The sequence below is a fragment of the Teleopsis dalmanni genome, chromosome 2 (assembly GCF_002237135.1).
Source record: "Teleopsis dalmanni isolate 2A chromosome 2, ASM223713v2, whole genome shotgun sequence".
NCBI classification, from domain to species: domain Eukaryota; kingdom Metazoa; phylum Arthropoda; class Insecta; order Diptera; family Diopsidae; genus Teleopsis; species Teleopsis dalmanni.
The window spans coordinates 30,852,398-30,874,464 of record NC_051847.1 but is presented as its reverse complement, the minus strand read 5'-3'; the positions used below and the strand labels follow the sequence as shown (position 1 = coordinate 30,874,464).

The 22,067-nt window shown below is 28.8% G+C and overlaps 1 protein-coding gene across 1 annotated transcript in view; it reads left to right on the top strand.

Moving 5' to 3' along the window:
• LOC119674249 (putative uncharacterized protein DDB_G0282133) overlaps window positions 1-14,420 on the top strand; it is a 51,273-nt gene extending 36,853 nt beyond the window's left edge. The window contains exons 4-6 of the mRNA XM_038085376.1: window positions 2,713-2,825; window positions 3,753-5,739; window positions 14,314-14,420. Of these exons, the coding sequence (XP_037941304.1) occupies window positions 2,713-2,825; window positions 3,753-5,739; window positions 14,314-14,420 (2,207 nt within the window). The remainder of the gene's footprint in view (window positions 1-2,712; window positions 2,826-3,752; window positions 5,740-14,313) is intronic.
• The last annotated feature ends 7,647 nt before the right edge of the window (window positions 14,421-22,067 follow it).

Sequence of the window (22,067 nt, the reverse complement as noted above, 5' to 3'; positions counted from 1 at the left end):
TGCAGAAATCTAATAAAATTTGAAAATAGAGAAAAAAAAATAAAAAAAGAAAACCGCAAAAAAACAAAATATATAAACAAATATAATAACAATAAAATAGAAACTTTAAAGAAATAAAAATATTACGAAAAAAAAGTAAGACTGCACATTATGACTGCGCACTTGATCGGGAAGTGCGCTCAATACTTTAGCGGCATTAGTGGAGACTAAAACAGTTTCTTTTTTTACCACTAAGTATCTAATCAATTATATATCAGACCTCATGCATGCTCCAAATATTAAGAAACTTAAGCACCTACTCTATTAATTATTTTGTGTTGTTACCCAATTTGTTAAGCTAGTCCAAAAATAAAATTTTACCGAAGTCAGACGATTTTTGTAGAGTTTGTCTGAGAGACTTTTTTATTTTATAACCGAGTAGATATTAATTGTGGCTAATATGTAAACAAAAAGTAAATACTATGGAATTTAATCAGACATACTGATATATATATAATTATATATACATACATTTATATATATAAATTGTTTATCGTTTATTGTAGAATAGGTTTTGAGTACGTTGCTTTTATTTACTCAGAAGAAAACGTTATTCTTTTACAATAAATGAAAAAAAATATTACTTTTTGCAATGTCAGCGACTGGTAAAATTCTATAAAAAAATAATTATCAGCATTTATAATACGCAGAATTTAAAAATTTGATTTAATTTTACAAAAAAAGTAATGTCGTTGACAGTAATTAAATTTGTTTAACTATAATGTAAAGAAATTAATAATTTACTTCAAAATTGTTGTACAATTACATAAACTAACAAAAAGTGTAGAGTTGACAGGATGTTATGGGAAAGATAGCTTTAATTTTAAAAATGGTAAAAATAATTTTATTTTACTTAAATAAAAAACTGAGTTAAATAAATAAGATATGGTTTAGTGCCATTCAAAATTGGAGACTTTTCTTTGAATTGGTTTAGAATGTAGAGTGCAGCAGCAGACTACTCTCCAAAGCAAGATTAAGCTATAGTCGTTGGTTACTTTTACTGAAATCTTATTACTTTGAATACAGTAGTCAGAGACTTTTGTGCTGCTGTGGGTAGTGGTCCTGTTATTGATTTACCTAACTATCTTAGTGACATACATAGGTACTACAGCCAGAGACGGTCGATTAAACGTACTGCGGGTTATAATACCTTCAATCATTGAAGTTTATTAGAACATTTTGTAAAATGACACATTTTATTGCCAGGTTTAAATTGTAATAGTGTAAACATATTAAGCCTCTGGTGCTTAAAGATTTTAAGTGTTACCTTACATATCTTTTGATTATAGGTTTATTAGTATTAGATAACAAATATGCAAATAGTTTAAATTTACTTAAATATATCTGTCCTTCAATTAAACAATTCCCACATTAATCGGGCATTATCATTTTGCGCATTCCATGTTTAAAATAAATGTCTACAAATCCAAGACATTATTAGTTTATGAAATAATTTGGCTAATTGCATGAAAATGATATGCCAAAATAAAATTTTCATATAAAAAAAAATTCAAAATTCTTAGAATATAATTTCATAGTCATAAACTTTTTTAAGTGCTATTATAAAAAGAATATTAATAAAATTTTTAAATTTTTGTGTAGAAATTTTGTAGTAGTTGTTGTTCTAAGATATATTAATTAAAGGGAATTCCTAGAAATGATGAAATCGTAAATAACTGTACGCATATTATGCGTTATTGTTTTTAACTTGTCTTCATTTGCCGGAAATATATTGATAAAATATTCTACACTAATACAAGAAACTCGGTAGTTCTTAGATATGAACAGTTGATATAATTTTGATAGGTACTCATACTACAAAATATACGGAGAAGTTCAGGGTTGCTTACCAGCATAAAGTAATATCAAGATTAAGTTACTGTTGCTAAACATATACCTATATATATGTTGAAATATTGACATTAGTATCATATCTCATATATGAGAGTATATGTATCTGATATGTCGAGCTTGTCGAAGTGCCATTTTAAAGTAAATCTATGAAGTCTCCAAAGAAATCTTATAATATTGGAAATTGCGTTGTTATTTTTTTTTATTTTTCACAATTATAATTAACATTTTTTTTGAATAGATATTAGTTTTATTTCTTACACCTCAAGTATTTGTTGTTTTATTTTTTTTTTTTTTGTTTTGTTTGTAATACCTTTGTAAGCAAAACAAACAGTAGTAAGTATATAGTAAAATTATAGTCAATAGTAAACAAATAAAAATAAAACAAATGTCTAGCAAGATAAAAATTTCCACACGGTTCTTGCTGTGTATAATTGCAAATAAATAATCGATATTTATTTTTTTTTTGTATTGATAATTAAAAATAAAAATCAAAAGAAGTAGGTTACTTTAATTTTTTTTTTAACGTAGTATCACTGGATCTTGTTATTGGGCCGTCAATTAAAATATTTTGCATTAATTGTCAAAACGTTAAACTATTATTTTTTTTTTTGCGCAAGATAACTTTGTGATGGAAGTTTAGTTGTATATATGCCAAATGGAGAGTTAGTACATAACAATATTATTATCTGCAATATTTTTTATATTAATCAGAATTTATACATTATTTTATATTTTATTTTTATAAACATTATTTTAAAAATAAATGTTTAATTAAATTATAAACATTTATTAATTTTATATGTATATTTTTTTTTGTAGAGTTCTTCACAATGGACAGTGTAGGAGATTTTCTAAGCGACTACAAAATTACATTGTACTCAAAAGAGGTACGGCGTTATTTATGCTTCAAAAACGGCAGACTTGTTGGATTGGTAAGTTAACTTTTAATAACTCATTTCTATATTATTATATATAATAATTTTTTCAAAAACAAAAAACGAAACTGGGAACTTGAGGGTTAAATCTAAATAAGAATTAAGAATGTTTTAAATATCTTGAATATAAGAGGAATAATTATTATAAAAAAGTTTGTTGGTGAAATAAGTAATCTTATGTTACTTAAACTTAAAAAAAATAGATCAAAAAATTATCCACAAATTTGAATTTTAAATTATAAATGTAAATGTTAATATTAATTGCAATTTACAATTAATTAGTTTATAGATCATAAAAATTCTTCCTTGTTATTTATTCTCTCCAGTAATTTATGGTATGGAATTTATAGATCACTTAATAAGTGACTTTCAGTCAGTATAATAGATTTGACCCAGGATAGTTAATAGAAAATGGTCAATAAAACTAAAATATATTTTTACGCAGTAAAACAATTTTACTTAATTAACAATATTTCTACACTGTAAAACTAATTCTTCAACAGAGAACTTTTAAAGGAGGTAACTTACAAACTGCCCTTCCTACAATTCTGTAAACTTTAACATTAAGAAAGAGTTCGTATTTTTTGTGCTAAACCCATGGAGATAATATTGTTCTTTCTTACTGCCTAAAAATGTGTTTTCTCTTATACAGATTCAATGATCTATACTCGTATATAATATAAGTAATAATAAAACCTATGTTCTTAAGTTCGAATATTTTAGAGATAAACTGTGAAAATAATAGATCAGATACTCATTTTTACTAAAGTAGAATAAATTTAGTAGATTTTGTAAAAAATACTTCTCAATCAATTCTTCAATAAATTGTATTTAAATTCTATTTCTCCATCCTATTGCTTTTGCTTAAAACTTTATATGTAGATTATTAAAAAAGTTTAATATTTTCTATTTATATTTTTACAGAAAAATGCAACAAACGATTGTCATTTCAAGGAATCGCTCGATCACGGCTACTTCACATATGCAAATGCTTACAACTCCACGCTACGTGTCGGTTTCACAAAAAATTTTAAACCCATTGGTCCACGACACTTGCTTCGGCCACAAAGTCTACGAAGAGCCTGTTTCCTATTTGCGAAAATCGAAGCTGAGTACTTCGATCGCAATTTCTTTACAACCACGACTACAACAACAACTACTACCACAACAACACAGTCTCCCCTATTGAATAACCGAAGATTACACGAAGATAAAACGAGTATTAATAGGCAAAAACAAAATAATAGCAACAACAACAAAAATGGAGATATTCTCACCAATGTTTTCGATGCAGAAACACGTAAGCAAAATCGCATAAAGAAACTGAATGGTGAGAATGGCAACAACCATGAGCAACAGCATGCTTTAGAAGGCGTACAATACGTGACACATATACAACGTCAAAATCAACGAAAAAGGAAACATCCAATAAAGTCTTCAGCAATGCCGCCACAACCAAAAAATCTAGTACGCCATCACCACAACAATAGTACATTGCTTGAAAAACGTCGTCAGCACGACCGTGAACAGAAACAACGTAAATTGCGTAAGGATATTCAGCGACAAAATAAATATCAACAGCAAAACAACACAATACCAGTTGCAACATCATCAGCGTCATCTAGCGCAACAACATCTGCCACAGCAACTGCAACAGCAACTGCACTTACAGCAACAGCCTCGCTAGCACCGTCAGCGCTGAATATTGTCGCAATGCTAGCAGCAAGTCGTCGCAAGCGTGGCAGACGGAAAAAGGATAATGTGACTGGTAGCAGTGGTAGTAGCACTACTGAACGCCAACAGATGGATATGCAAATTGTTGCACAAACTACCACAACTACAACTATCAAACCAATCACTGAACATGAGCGCTACTACGATGACATCGAAGCCGTAGATCAACGTTTGCGGCATCATCACTACGAACATCAGTTGCAACAGTTAAAGTACCATGAACATTTGCGGCAACTTAAAGAAGAACAACAACATCAATATCAGCAGCAACATGAACACAATTATCATCAGCAAATATTGCCACCAGTGAGCGACAGTCTTAGCAATAGTAATGTTAGATTAAATGCTGACTATCAGCTGCAGCAACCAGATGTGTCGCAGCAACAGCAGCAGCAACAGCAGCTACAAAACGAATACTCAAATAGTAATGTTAATAGTAATTTAAATAGTAATTATGTTAAAGCAATACCTGCCTTGCCAAAAAACTTCTTGTATAGTAATAATTATAATAATAATAATGAAAACGCTAATATTAATGTTGATAATCATAATGATTATGACAGTAATAAGAATAATTATAATGATAATAAGTATGATAGTAATTCTAATAGTAGATCGACTGATTATAGTAGTAATCCTAAGTATAGTCAACAAAGTAGCCATAGTAGTTCTAATAAACACAATAATAATCAATATAATAATTATAATAATAATTTAAAAGTGTTAGGCGAAGACGATGCAACTGCAACTGCAACTGCAACTGCAACTGCAACTGCCGACAGTAGTGTCAGCAGCACCGACAGTACAGGCAGTAGTGAAACGATAACAAATACGAATACGAATACAAATATTAATAGTAATTATAATGAAGATAATGATGACAATAATTTTATGCTTAATTATCATCATATGCCGCTTATAAATATTTATCGAAATCGAATTAATATTAATAATGATTATGAAAATAATAATCATGATGTTAATAGTAATAGTAATAATAATAATAATCATAATGGTAAAAGTAATAATCCAGTTGATTATGTTAACGATAATCCAGTTGAAAGTTTACAAAGCAACATTAAAAATAATGATAATATCAATGATCATAATGATCATTTTTTTGATGTTAATAATCATCATCATGTTATTAATAATAAAAATGATGATGATAGTAATAGTAATAGTTATGTTAATCAAGCGTTTAATTTAAAAAACTTAAATGTTAATTATGATAATAACAATAATGATTATGTTAATATTAATCTTAACGAAAATGATAATGAAAATGAAAATAATAATAATAATGATGATCATTTGTTTGCTTATCGTAAGCGTTTTTTTCGTAGCTTAAATGATGATGAGCATTTAAAAAATGAAATGAATGGAATTCATAATAATAAATATGAAAAAAGTATAGTACAATACAGATATGTAGTTTAATTTATTTTGTTGTTATTTGATGGGCGTGGTCATGGGCTGAGATATGACTAAATATTTATAAAGTGAAAATGGATTCAAACGTTGCAGTATATCAAAAACAGAACCAAAGTATCAGCCGTCGATCTTGTTAAAGTAGTCCAAAGTGAAAAGGATACTTTTTAAAACGACGGCGAAATATATATATATGTACGTATCAGAGGTGGTTCAAATGGAGTCAAACGGGATAATATTTCTTGTGTAAATAGAAAATAAGAACTTGGGAGTTCTTTGAAAATCCGTTTAATTTCTGTTAATCGATTTACAAATTTGTTTAAATTCAGAGAAAAGGTTCCAACAAATTATTTTGGCAATATGCCTTATTAGCCTGATTTCGAAACTTCTATATGTAGTCTTGGATTTCTAAACAAAATAAAACTTAATCTGATTTTTGTATTAAAAATTGCAGAAATAAATCTGAAAGTGAGGAATAAACCAAGGCAGTTCAATTCATTTATGTTCAGTTATGCAGAATTGTTCTTATAGCTTCAGTGGTACATAGGCATACTCTGACATTATTCGAAATCACAGTTCCAATAAAGTGTTTTCTGAAAAAAAGTGAAACTAAAATCATACATACTTTAGGTTTATACGCTCAACTTTGAATCAAAAAAGAATGGAATAGTTGAACAACAATAGGTTTTCTTTCTTCTATTGCAATGGTTTTTAAGACTTGATTTGACGTAATATTGCGCATTTGTAGAATATGTATATTGTACCAATCCTGAAAAATTAGATTATATGTTTATAATATTAAATTATTAGTATATTATATACAAAAAAAATTATATAAATTCAAAAAAAAAAAAAAACCATTAAATAAAATTTATATATCGGGCTTTATAGCCTTGAAGATGGAATACAAAAATGGTACTTGATCCGATTCTTATTATATTTTTCGTAGGTTGATAGTTAAAGGTTTCATTTTCCTTAGCGAAATGACTTAAAGCCCCATTCTTGGGGACGTATTTTTAGTTTGGGGAAGAAACAAATAAGCCATGTTTATATTCTTAGAGTGTAATATTTTGAAATTTAAAAATAATGGTTTTGTACCATCATAGTGCTTTTGAATATCAAAATAGGTTATAGGTCACAGTTAAACATCGTACAGTACTACTAATTTACAAAAAAACATAATAATAATCACAATGGTAATAGTAATAATCCAGTTGACGATATAATGGCGATAAGCCATTATAAGCCCACGTTAAGGCAGTAAGTTCACGTTCGTTGAGTGTTTTGCCAAAAAATTTTACAACACTTACTTAGTGCCAGCACAGAACACTCTCACGTATAATTACAAAAACACGGTATATGACAGATACCAGTTAAAAACGATGCAGTGCTACTAATTTACAGAACAAAATGTGGCGGTATCTTTTACATATATTTTTTAAGTAATAAATTCTGGATACTTTTTAAACAGAATGTATGCAAAGAAATGTACTTAATCCTTATATTCTTTGCACAAAAATCATTGTATCAACACAGTTTTAAAATGTTTAACAATTTTTAGTAGGAAATGCTTTGTTTGATTGTCTCTCTTAAAGTCTACAAATATTTTTTTTGTCTACCCCGGACTAAGCTTGTTTATAATTTCCTAATTCCCCAAATATTTCATGTTCATCCATTTGATCATTAATCATAAGCTAATTAAATAACCAAAATATGATCATCAATTTGTCAAAGTGTCCACAACAATCAACGCCATTTAATTAACCATCTTTGATAGAAATATTCTGAATAAAGCATTGAACTTTGTTTACTTAACAAGAATGGAAGAAGCACCGGCCTAGACCCTACGGGCACTGTTTGAATAGACAGAAATATTTGACATGCTTGAATTGAAATGAAATTTCGTATCTTGTTAGCGGTAAGACGAAGAAATTTCTTTTATTAGAAATGCAGCTCATTAAAAAACTATAAATTCTAGAAATTATAAATGAACAAGTTTACATTAGAGTGGACAAAAATTACATGGAACCCCCCGTTGAAATTCTTTTTGAAAGTAGCGCGCTCTCAAAAGCACGAAAAGAAGGTTTCCGACATCTGGAAGCAAACAAAGGAAAATGAAGAAGAACTTCATGTAACTAGAAAAAGAACCGTTGTAAGCTTTAGAAATATGTAAGAACGGCAAATCAATAAAAAACGAACTGGTATTATATACAGGGTGTTCACATGAAGTTTGAAGAACTTTTAAATAATTATTCTTTAGTTTATTCTCATTTCACTGTGATGATAATGAATCTTTAAGGTATATAAGAGAACATTATTTATATAGATTTCTATACATTTAATTTGAAGTTGACATTGTGTATAACTCTGTATTAAAAAATATCAAGTGGATTGTATTTCTTTAAATATTAGAAGAAGAAAAATTGTTAACATGTTGAGAAAAAATCGACGATTGCTTGTAGCAGCAACTGCGGCTGAAGTAGCTGCGGGTCCAGTGGAAAAGGTGAGAATTTATGTAAATTTCTGTTATTATTAGTGACTTTGGTAGTCAGTGTTTGTTGTTGTTCTACTTGTAAAGCTCATGTTCGACGACCTGTCTAACCACCTGCGTGGATGGGTAATTTGTCAAATTGTTTAGATACAATATTTGTAATATTGACATTTTTCCACATTTTTAAGTTGTTTATTTATTTTTCAATATTAAGTACAGCTTTGCTTTTATTTCATGAAATCTTTTTTTATTAAAACTTCTTAGAATTAATTTTAGGTTATATCACTTAAAAGAAGATTCCTTAATGCACAAGTGTCATATACCTTGAATTTATTTATTTATTTTTTTTTTATATGAGAAGCTATGATAAAATATTAAACAATATTGCAGTTCCTAACTTATTTTTTACTATTTAAACAGTCTTTAATACTTGATGGTGTTAATGAAATATTATATTCGGAAAGTAACTAACTTCTAGAGAATATTCAATAATTGATTCCGAAGACCTCATAATATTTTTTAGAGAAATAAATTGGTTAAAGTATTGTAAATAACTCTTGAATCAAGTTACATACATTGTGACCGAAAAGTTTCCGGAAATTTTAAATAAAACGCAAAATTCTTAATCTTCATCAATATTTATTTTATCTCCTTCAAAATATGCTCCATTAGAAGCGATACACAAATGCCAACGTTTCTTCCAATCATCAAAACATTTTTTATAGGCGCTTTCCGGTATGGCTTTGAGTTTCCTCTGCGAATTCTGTTTTACGTCTTCTATGGATTCAAAACGCGTTCCTCTGAGTGGTAATTTGAGTTTGGGAAACAGGAAAAAGTCACACGGTGCAAGATCAGGTGAATACGGGGGCTGTTCGATGGTATTTATTGAATGTTTGGCCTTAAAATCGTTGATAATGTTGGCTCGGTGCGAGGGAGCATTATCGTCATGAAAAATCCATGAATTATCCTTCCACAATTGAGGCCGTTTACGGCGGATATTTTCACGCAAACGTCTTAAAACAGTCAAATAATAGGCTTTATTGACTGTTTGTCCTTCAGGGACGAATTCATGATGCACCACACCACGAATATCGAAGAAAACAATCAGCATTGCCTTGATTTTCGAGCGACTTTGGCGTGGTTTTTTCGGTTTCGGCTCGTCTTTTCCTCTCCATTCCGATGATTGTTGGCTTGTTTGCATGTCGTACTCGTAGACCCATGTCTCGTCACCCGTTATGATGCGTTCCATGAAAGTTGGATCGGAATTGGCACGATCAAGCATGTCTAACGAGACCTGTCCACGATGGTGTTTTTGGAACAAATTGAGGTGAATCGGAAAAAGCCGAGCGTTGACACGTCGCATACACAAATTGTCCACCAAAATCAAACGAGCCATCTCACGACCGATGCCTAGCTCTCGTGCTATCTCTCTAACACTCACATGAGGATTTTTGAACACGATTTCCTTTGCCTTTTCAATGTTTTCGTCGGTGGTAGAGGTCGAAGGTCGTCCAGAACGCGGCATGTCTTCGACGGTCGTACGACAGTCCTGAAAGGCTTTGTACCACTCATAAACTTGAGTTTTCGATAAAACTGATTCCCCATAAGCCTTTTGTAGCATTCGCAACGATTCTGCACACGAAAATTCGTTCGAAACACAAAATTTGATGCAAACTCTTTGATCAATATTTTTTTCCATTGTTTTTTCGCACGCACTTACTGAGGTGAACTGTTTTCAAGCTGCGTAAACGAACTGCTGACAGATCCGCTCATTTTGATAGTATTAGGCAGTGCTGCCCAACTACATAAACTTAAAATATCGAAAAATATACAGCGCGCGAATTTTAAATGAGAATTTCCGAAAACTTTTCGGTCACAATGTATATCAATAACCTCTAACTATGTGGAACACTAACTAGGATGAGTCACATTTAAATCCGTGAAGTAACTTAACAATCCTGGATAGTATAATGTATAACTAGTTCATTCACAGGCAATCTCAAAGTAAGTTGGGTTAGATATATATGCATTCGTAATGATCCGAAGTAATGATAAGTAAAAACATATAAGAAAAATAATAAGAATAAAAAAACTTACTAGTTATTAATTTATTTGTTATCTTCCAAACTACTGAGTGTTAATTTGCTGAATGATATCAATGCTGTCATAAAAGTTGTAGAACTTGTACATTATTAGAATGTGCTAATCGTCGTCAAATCGTAAAAGATCACAGATTTTACGAAGAACTTTTCTCTCGACAATTCACAGTGCTGCTTCATCATTCTGTGATAGCTCGCAACATGATTCTTCAATAACGTTATATTCCTCAGGTTTTAATAACAATATTATAAGATGGTGATGTACCAAGAAGTATTTCTTCAAATATTTGAAATCTACATAACTGTATCAGATAAAATATAATTTGAATCTATGATATTAAGTAGTATACCTATGATACACTAAGTGTATTGTACCTGTGATATACTAATTACGTAGTTAAGGTTTATTTCAAAGTCTAAAATTTACAAGAGACTTGTTACTTAGCTTAATGTTAGTTTTGTGTTTCTTAAAAAATCAGATATATATGGTAGATAAAATGTTATTTTTTTAGCAATTTTGGCGCCAATGCGAATTGCACACTTTGAAATCATTAAAAACTAACATTTTATGTGTTAATTTTCACAAATAATTCTCAGATGCACATAACCTCAAATAACACCTTTTAAACAACAATCTGGTTTTTTAATATTTTTGATGTTAGACTCCTTCAAACAAGGGATGGGCGTTCTTTGTTTCTCACTGATTTACAACAGTACAAACAATGAGATTTCACGGCTAACATAATGGGTTTGTGTTTGGGTTTGAAGAAAGAAGATTTCATAATGAAAAGAAACGAAAGCAGCGAGTACTTAAATTTTTTTTGAGAATGCGGAAGGTCAGTGTATGGCTAATGATCTTGAAAACGTTTGCAGACATTAAAAATCCACGTTCCTATTCACACCTGCACCACTCGTAAATGCGGCAGTAGAGAACATTACCAATAACAAACACCCGCACATTTCTAGCCATTAACCGAGCATTCCATCATTTTTAATGGTTCGGTTTATAACCGAATATATATACAAAAAAATTAAATAAATCAGAAAATATCACAAATGTTGTACATGAAAATCAAAGAAAAGAACAATTTTATTCTTTTTATTTGTGTTTGTTGGTTCTCTGGCCATCAAACATTTTGGTGATAGGGAAATATTTGACAAATTGCTCTGACACCTCGGGAATGCAATAAAACGAAACCAAATAGATTAAAATAATTTGTTTTTGAGCAATAAAATTAATTAAGTGTTTCATTTAAAGTTAATAAAATGGCAAATGTACACGATGAATCATAATGAATATGGAAATTGAAGAGAAGATAAATGATGCATGCCATCAGCATTTTTAATGGAACTGCATTATACTGCATTATATTAATTTTTTAAAAATGATATAGAATATATGTATATAATTATAATTAATTGAGTATTTATGAGTTATTATACAATTTCAAAGCAATTGAAAAATTTTTTAAAAAAATATTAAAAAGAGGGAGAATGAAATAATATTTATAATCAGCCTTTTTTTATTTTTGTGGTTTTATAATGTCATAAAATAATTAGTAGTGCTACAGATATAGCCAAAGACAATATATATTTATTTTCGTTTCCATTTGTGTATTTCGATCATTTAGAAATACGGCAACACCCACAGAAATTGGCTAATTTTAGCAAAAGCCATAAATTTTTAGGCGCCGTTGTGAATTTATTTTTCTGTGAACAAAATCAACTTTTTGTCAATTCTTAAAATTTATTACAACTATAATTTTTCATAGAATTATTATATTAGATAATCCATTAAATTAATTTCTGCTGAACCATAAAATTGTTTTTTAGAACTTTTTCGATAAGCTCGAACATAATTTATAAAAAATTTAGAATAGTAAATTAAATCAAAATAAATCCGTTGATAAATTTGTTAGGGCTTCACACTTTATAATAGAGGAGTACATTTATTAATTGCCGTATAGTTTATTATTATAACGTATATATATATATGGCTCACTATCTGGTCTTCGTTTATATAAGCATAGATACACTTACATAGGTTTTAGCTATATTAACGCTACGTTTAAAAATGTTAAAAATGTTTTATGAGACGCAACCAATAAACAATTTTACTATAATATTTACAATGTTGTTTCTTACACTTTGTGGCTACTTTTTTTAAGCCTTTGGATTCGTTTTTATAATATATCAATAAAAATGTTAGAAAGAAAAAATGTTTTTAGCATTTCGAGAATATTAAAAGAAACCATATTTAATATTTAGAAAATCCGATTTAGCATTTAGAGAAAGAACATTCAACAGCTCAAAAGAAATGGCTATGCAAGTCCTTGAATAAATGTTCACGTAAAATATTAAAAATGTGGCAACCCAACCGCATTACAAACTCCAACCTAAGGGCCGTTACGAATCAATTATCTGCTACTGTTGGGATAAGATGATGCAAATAGCACTGTATATAAGGTTTGAGCTGGAATCCTCAAGGCAGCCACTTGGGCAGTCCACCCGAAGCGTCGGCTAAAACTTGGAAGAGGACAATTGAAGAAAAGCTAAGAGAAGTCAATTATTCCTGGCATGATATCTGCCGAGAATCAAATAACAAAATCTGATATAAAAGGATAGTAGATGCCCTATGCTCCAATGGGAGATGAGGATAGGAGAGAAGTCCTTGGAATGCAACTTTAAAAACCTAGCAGCATGGTTAAAGCCAGTAGGATTATTCATAGTTTGGTTGTTAGAAAGGTTTCTCAATCATAGAGCACTGGCTCCATTATTTACTGTTAGTTCTCGACCTAACTGTACATAGGCAATATACCAGTGTGAGTTGACAATACTTTTGACAACTCTTAATTTGAAATGTTGTAATATATATTTCCATATATAAGATTGCAGTAATTCGACAAATTTTCATATCGAAAGTCCAGCTTGGTTTCAAGATCGTGTTATAAATAACTATTTTATTTTCGATGGAAAGTTTTGATTGCGGTAAAGCAACTTGAATTATTATTATTACAAAAGTAGTGCTGACCAGAAGAGGTATTGCGACTCATATAGACCCGTGGCCTGGTTTGATATTGTTGGTGGGGTTAACTATCATCTTAAGAAAACTGTCTGATTTTCGTTTAAATTGTTTATAGTTTTGAAAGGTAGACTGTATACATTCGTGTTAATAGCTTAAAACAGAAATCTTCCAAAAATTAAATCCGAACGGCTAAAGAGCTGTAATTAATTAAAAGAGTTTTTGAAAAATTTCATTCGAGCTGGGATTTGAACTCAAAGAATTTATGTTTTTTCATCTTAACTTACTTAAGCCATTTAATAGATACTTATTGGCACAAGGTTAGAGATCTACAGAGGAAGTTTGAATGAAATACTAATCCGGTAATCCTAATCACAAATAGGAGGCGTTAATATAAGACTAGGCTTTAACAAGGTTTAGTCGTCAAGGTATGTATATACCGGTTTTTTTGGGGAATCCATTATATTATGTTTTGTTCAATTTAATAAATTTTTTAAGGATATTTTTATAAGGATTTGATATGGATGTTATATGGATTTTGTATGAATTTTGTATGTATTTTGTATGAATTTTGTATGGATTTTGTAAGAATTTTGTATGGAAAATAGCACATATTAGTGCATATTTGTCGATTTAAACACAAAAGTCTAAACATAACATTAGTTTATTTATGCTCTTACATATAGTTTTTGTGATTTTCTATTTTAGCTTCATTGCGTTACAAACATCTAGACGAAGTTAACATAACTTTAATTGATAGCAAGGGTGTGAAGGGTGTAAACAGTTCAGTACGTCCTCGTATGCCCATGGTATAGTTACGTTCTACTGTTCTTTTTACACAAAATTAATGGATTTGCCATTGGCTGTACAAATATTTGACAAATGTAATCTGTTCGCTGTCAATGAAAGAACATAACTGCTTAGTAGACAAATCGTGGGATTATAAACAGTATTGGGTGGTGAGTAATGAATTAAGTTTTGCGTACTACTGCTATAAATAATTTCTTACCGTATAAATAACTGACTGCACAGTTAATCCTCAAATGTTTTTAAATAGATTTTCTATAAATAAATTTTCGTAGCACAAAAAATTGGATTCGATGATTGTCTAGAGACCTTCGCCTTAAGCCTGAAACAATTGAAATGAGCTTTGTGTCGAGAACATTTTATGCAGTATTTTTACGGTTTTTGTGAATTGAAGCTAAGCTTAAGCTGTCCATAATAGAAAGATCTCGACTGGCTTCTATAATGGCCTTATTTAACTACCAGTATTGATAAAAATAAATCATTAAATATTAATAGAACTATCATAGACGCATATTTTTTTCACTGTTTCCAATGTTTTTTTTTCACGAGAAATGCTGAGAGAGTCTGATTAAATGCAAAGTAGTTTTGATTTATTGCCTGCTTAAAATTAATGATACCAAAACCAGGAATGGTTTTTGTAATTCGTATAAAATATTTTTTCTTACAATTTTTATAAGAAAAAAATTTTAGTTAATTTTTTTTGTTTATTGGAAATATGCAAATGCCATAAGAAAAATGACACTTGTCAGAAATTAAATAAGTTTACATTTATAACGTCGATTTTAGGCGACATTTGCTTTTGGGTTTTTAACAATTTTAACAATTTTGTTAACAAAATTAAGAAGAAAAAAATATTTATAAAACCAAAAAAGGTGTCAAACGGCTGCCAAAAATGCTAATTAAGTCTTAACACTTTTTGTTAATATTTAGTTAAAAAATATATTTAAATACAAATAATATAAATAAATTAGTATAAAGTTGAGTTTTGAGTTTTCAAATTCGAAAACCGCAATTTGGCGCCGAAGCGTAGCGCAACAAGTGTTAATGCTTTTTACTTTAAAAGTAAAATCGAGATGTATCGAGTATAAAAAAAGTTATATATCTTTTCGGTTATAAAGCGCATTAATAAAATTGATAAAAAGAGATAAATTTGGTAAAAAAAACATTAATTTTACTTTTGATATTTTGTGATAAAAATTTGCATAACAAAAGGCAATACTTTTGGCGCCCAATGCTGACATTTTGCAACGCCACTAAATACCCTACACAAATTTCGCTTGGTCATTAAATTTCTTTCACATATATAACGGGTATATAGACCAGTCAAAAGATACTGGAAAGCACTGGAAAAAAATGTAACCATCTTTGTAGCGATAATATACGCGATAGATAGATGCGTCAGTTTCAACTTTGAACATTACTACCGGAAATTGTAATACTGACTGACAGCCAGTCATTATAGCAGTCATCTTATTTTTCTTTAAAAGTTATTTAACGGTCACATAATGAAATTAGAAATTCAATCCAACTCAGACTGTAGCTACTGTACAGAAGACAGTGAAAATGCATACCATGTGCTTGGGGAGTGTCCGGCACTGATGCACAAGCGGAACAAACAACTAGGAGGGTATTTCATAGATCATAAGGGCTCAAGACTAGGGAAGATAGGCTCTATACTGTCTTTCATTAAAGAAATCGGACTTGGAGTAACACTCTAATCCAACTAAGGGGCACAATATATCTTTTAGATCACAGTGCACTACCCCTTTTCAAATAATATTAATAACAGGTGTAATGTATATACCTCCTTTGCAATCAAATAATAATTAAAAACGTATTTCACTAGGGATTTATAATTATTTATGATGAGTAAAAAAAGTGAGAAAAATTGATTAAAATAATCAATGAAGTTCTGTTTAATATCTATTATTATTATATCATGAAATTCATGTCATCGAAAAAATTTACAATATCAAATTGGGAATATGGTTACAATTGCTTCTAGTTTTAGAAGCAGCCAAATACTCGCCTTTAACAATATGACTGGGAGATTATAATATATATAGCAATTTGGATTGTTCAAGTAGATCCATAGACCTAATTATAATATATGTTTGTGTGTACTTGAGATTCACTTAAGGTTAATAAAACTTTTTTAAAACTATGTTGTAAAGACATGTGCTTCAAGTCTATTGGTATATAACCGGTAGTACTAATAGTAGTGTGAAATCAATAGATATGATTTCAATTAATTTATCTTTACGCTGCAATTTACAAACTGCTGTATTTATCTCAATTATTATTCTCTTTTAGGGAATAAACAAATACTGCCAATAAAGTTTTAGCAAAATGGCAAATAGAAAGACAGAATCGTGTGTGTTATTATATAACAGATTTTATTATTAATAAATATTAAAAAATTTAATTTTTATAATAAAATACAATTAATATTTTATTAATTTTTAAATATTATTTGAAATGTTTCTTGGCACATTGGAATTTCCGCAACGAAATGAAAGAAGATAAAAGATTCAGATAAAAAATGCTTGTTTTGAGAAGTTATTATGTAAAATAGTATCGGATTAGCATTTGAATGGATTTTAGAAAGATTCATGCATAATTTTTAGGAGTGAAAATTGAATTTTGTTTGAAGATTAAAATTTGACTAAAAATTAGCAGGAATTATTTATTTAAAAAGTAAGTCAAACTAAATAATTTCTGCGAAAAACGTCAGACAATTTTTTTTAATATAATATCGTCTTAAGTATATTAGATTTTACATCTGTTCTATTGCCAGGCAAATATCGAAGGTAACAGATGCTCTATTAAAAGATGATTAAGCATTAAATTCATTGCTAAATAAATTCTTTTTTTTTTTTGTTGAAATTGTATTGTAATTTAAATAAGTTTTAAGGAATTGGCAGTTACTTGCTAATGCTAAGTAGTTATTACTTACAATAGTGACTCATACATATATTGGACATTGATATTAGTAAACTCTGTTTAAGTTTATTTCCAAAATGTGATTATATCATATTAGATTTTTTTTTGTATAAATACTAATAGAGGCATTTCGAGACATCGATATTTTAGAAACTCTGTTCCTATCTTCCTACTACGAAGAAAGCTATTAAACAATTCTATCAATTTATTCTCTTGCTGTCACAACATTACCCAGTAATACGAAAATTTAAGTAAAAGTCATAAAGTTGAAAATTTTAATGCTCATAAATTATGTGATTTTATTACTTGCACCGCTTACAATTAAAGCTTTTTGGGAAGTTTTTAACTGAAATAAATGCCGTTTGAAATACAGGGTTATACGACATCAACTTTCATGCGTGACAAAATGAATTAAGCAAGAAAAATGGACTTGAAGATAAAGAAACAGAAAAAAGAACATTGAATAACATAACCTTAGATAATGAGAAAAACAAAGGATCAAGAAAATAAGAAAATCTTAAAGTTCAAACAGAAGACAATATGATAATACGAAGAAAGAAAAAAGAAGGAAGAGAATAATATAAAAACTGTTGATATGATGAAATTTGATGGTATGTTAATGTAAATGAAGAATTGAAAGCAAGGGAAGATTCAGTAGATGATGAGATGATCGTTAATAGAAAGATAAAGCTTAAGATGAAAAGAGATAAAAAGAGGATAAAACAAAAAAAAATAAAAAACAGAATTGAGTAAACGTTATCAATAACGTTGATGGGTGAAAAAAAAGATACGACAGATAATAATAAGACAGATAATAATAATAATAGTAAGATAAAATTTACATGTTTCAAAAAGGGACATTAACTAAAAATTTGTGAAAGGAATATAGAAGCAAGGTAACATAAAAGGAGAAAAAGCTAAAAAAGAAGTGAAGTACTAATATACATATTAGAAAAAACAAAATATGAAATGTAACTATAAATAATAAGATAAAATTGAAGCGCATTAAGAAGAGAAGTGGAATTTTGGAATAAAAATGTAGAAAATGGCATAAAAATAATAAAGAATAAAAGAAGAAATAAGTGAACTTAGTGAGGGATTATTATAAAAATAATGAAGAATAAAAGAAGGATTAAGTTAACTTAGTGGAGGATAAACATAAATATAAGAAGATATAAAGACCACAGAAGAAACAATAGATAATGAGATGAAATTAAAGCGCAGCAAGAAAAAAATTTAAACTTTAAATAAAAAAAACAGAAAAGAAGAATAAAAATAAGGGGTCATATAAGGGATAATATAAGAAGAAAGAGTAAACTTCATGAGATATTAATGTAAAGATTGTGAAAAACAAATAAAGGAAAAGTGAACATATATAATAAAATAACATTAAAGCTTATGAAGTCAATAAAATAATTTTTTTTTATAAAAAGAAAAAAATTATCTATGGCCATAAGTAAAATCTGATGAAGGAAAAATGTAGGTAAAACCTGTTGAAATGGGTGATCTAATTATTAATAATAGTAATATTAAGTACATTAATAATAGAGTTAAGATATATATAAAAAATAAGAATAAAATATGAGAAAATAATTAAAAAATGAGATTAATATAAAGAATAGACTTAGGCACGTGACAAAGAACTCTTTACCACTTTATTATATCTTGCCCTGACTCGGGTTAGCACAGTTCTTGCAATTGTTTAGCATGTTGCAATACCCTATTTTGAATTTTGTTGCTGATATGTTCGACATCATTGATATTGTCTTCATTATGGAAGGCTTCAGTGTATATATAATAGGCAGAATACTTAGTAGAGTGTTCTACTCATTATTTTGATCTCCTACTAATTGTTAACTATAATTTGTATGACACATGAGAAGAAACTATTTTGTCAGTAACTGATTATGTTAACTCATAATCAGAATTTTGAACTATGAACGATAAATATGAATATAGTAGGAATACACAATACTAACTATGTAATTAAATATATAGTTCTACAGTTTGGAAAATTTGGTTAATATTCCAGTCTATTCCACAAAGTAGTGGGGATAGCGCTGATTGCTATTTACGCTGTACTTGGTAGTGATATTAGTTTTTATCTATCGAATTGAGTATGTTTTTCTTTATTCTAAAAAGAAGCTATAAGAACTTTAAAAACAATTCTCTCACTGTTTTTATAACTGTATATTGTAGAGCCATGTTGAGACCATTTTGGCTCTTATAATAGTGTTAGCATTTTGGTATCATTCATTTATCACAACTTAAGAAATCATTTAAAATACTTTAGCAAATTTTAGCTGTTTCATTTTCTAAATTAATTAATATATTTTTCTTAATATATAAAGCAATCAATTTGTTCTTCTATTTATTTAATGACTGTTTTCTATGTAATACCTAACTGATGTCTCTTAAAGATAGTTGATATATCAGGTGTCATTTAATGGAACAGTTTTCTGTTAAGCAAGTTTTAAATGGGTATGATTTAAGTTAAAATATGCTCAGAAGAACATTGCGTAGTATATATTTTAGATGTTCAATATATAAGCTAAGGGTTTTGAAAATATCGTCCATAATCGTCCACTTATAGAGAATGAAGTTATCACCTATTAATTTAAAGTATAAATGAACTGTTAAAAGACTAAAATCTAGCGAGTTTGGAATGTAAAAGCATTGAATATTACTTCTCCTTGTGCTACCCGTTATTAATACATTTCACTTAACTATCTTGAGTATCTTTTCTGAAAGAAAGTAATAACAATTTTACCCACAGCAAGAAATTTTTTTCAAAATATGTAAATACAAGCATTACCCGCTGATTTCTTTAAAGTTGGCGCTGAGTTGTCGTTACTATTTTTACTCCAAAAAAAAGAAAAAAAAAATCGTGGGAAATCGCTTTAAAATTTTTCTTTCCACACTTTAAAATGCAAATTTTTAACTTTTTCAAAATTCTATTTCAGATGCGATACATTTTTTTATTAGTTCAGAATGTGTTGGATTGTTAGCATCGATGTTCCATGTTCACATGACATGGTTTTGATGATTGAATTACATATTCTTAAAAGAAATGAATGAATTTTATTAATAAAATTTAAATAATATAAAGTGATATGTGACGTATAAAAGTGTAGCTGTTAGATAGAAAAAAATCTTTGTTTCCTAAATAGATTTAGTGACTTCAATCGAATATTGATAGTTTAAAACTACCACTGCTTCTTCTATTCAATGATTTTATTTAAATTCTTATAACATTTACAACACATAGTATTGACGTCTGTCTTTCATTGTTCAGATACAGGTATGAGATACAATACACACATTTTTATTATTAATAATATTCGATCTTTTGTTCTGAAATTCATTAACTCAATCAAAATTGCTAACAATAAATTTTATTTCATTTTATTAATATTGTATTTATTTATTTAGATTTTTTTTTATTAATTTCTTTGAGGTTTTAATACTTCGTATGAAGTCATCATAGTTCCGATTGAACAACACACGATTTGCTGTGTCTCATTAGATATGTACAAGACTACAACCAACCCTATTAGAAGAGAAATCCAGTTTTGCGACTACACCTGTTGTCTCGATTACCCCTAAAATCTTCTAATATTTTAAACAAATTATCTATTGTTAATGTGCGAGTCTGCCCATTATTTTAATAAGTTTATAAATATTTTATGACATTAGGTCAAATTTATTGTTTAGCACATATTTTCTAAAATTTGACACACCCAATTGACTGTGTTTCGTGTGAGTACGGTCAGTCTGTCTATGAGTTAGGATTGGATTAGCTAAGTAGTAAATTAATTATTGGTTGTTTTTTGACAACTTATTATTATTGAAATTTTATTATCATTTTTTTGTATGGTTTCAATTATCAGACGTAAACGTGTTAATAGTATTTATTTCTAGAAGTCGGGGTAAAAAAATTGGGATTGCATTTTATGATTGTGATTAGTGAATTTTTTATGTTGCGTGTGGAAAGCTTTTAAAACATTTTATGATCACTTAAATTCATTTAATTACTTAATTTAAAATTGAAATTCCCACTATGTTTTAACACCTCGAGGCATCATCTACAAATTGTAGGTGAAAGGTGTTAACAGCTCACAACAATGTTGTGAAGCAGTTAAGTAATCGTGTAAAGAGCTTCTCGTGGATTGGGTTATTAAAATTAATTTATTAGCTGTTTTTATTAAAATAGCGTAGAGTGGTAGATTAATAAAGTATTTATTTTTAAAATCTAAAAAAAAAAACAAAAAAAGTTTTGCTTTATCATTACCGAAGTTTTAATACCGTTCACATGAATAGTTTAGATAGAAAATAAAGATAGTGTTTCCAACTTATTCGGCAGGACTTTCAAAAACGATTGTAACAAATTATCAATCATGGGAGAGATTAGACTTTTTTATAGAGAAATTTAATGGGACAAATTATTTACTTTTCCTGTGTTAATCAAGATCAGTGTGCCAAGAAAAGGTACGGTTAGATTGAAGTGACAGCCATGTGCACCAAAACTCATTTGATCGCAAAATTTGTATTTAAAATCAAATTCAGTCCAAAAAACTCGAAATATCTTAAAAACAGTTTATTCCAATAGTTATATATCAATCTCTTTCGTTTTACATCTTCACTTAATTTCAAGTTTATGGGAACATATATGTTTTGTTTTGGTTTTGGAAATTATAATGGTTCAAAGAAAA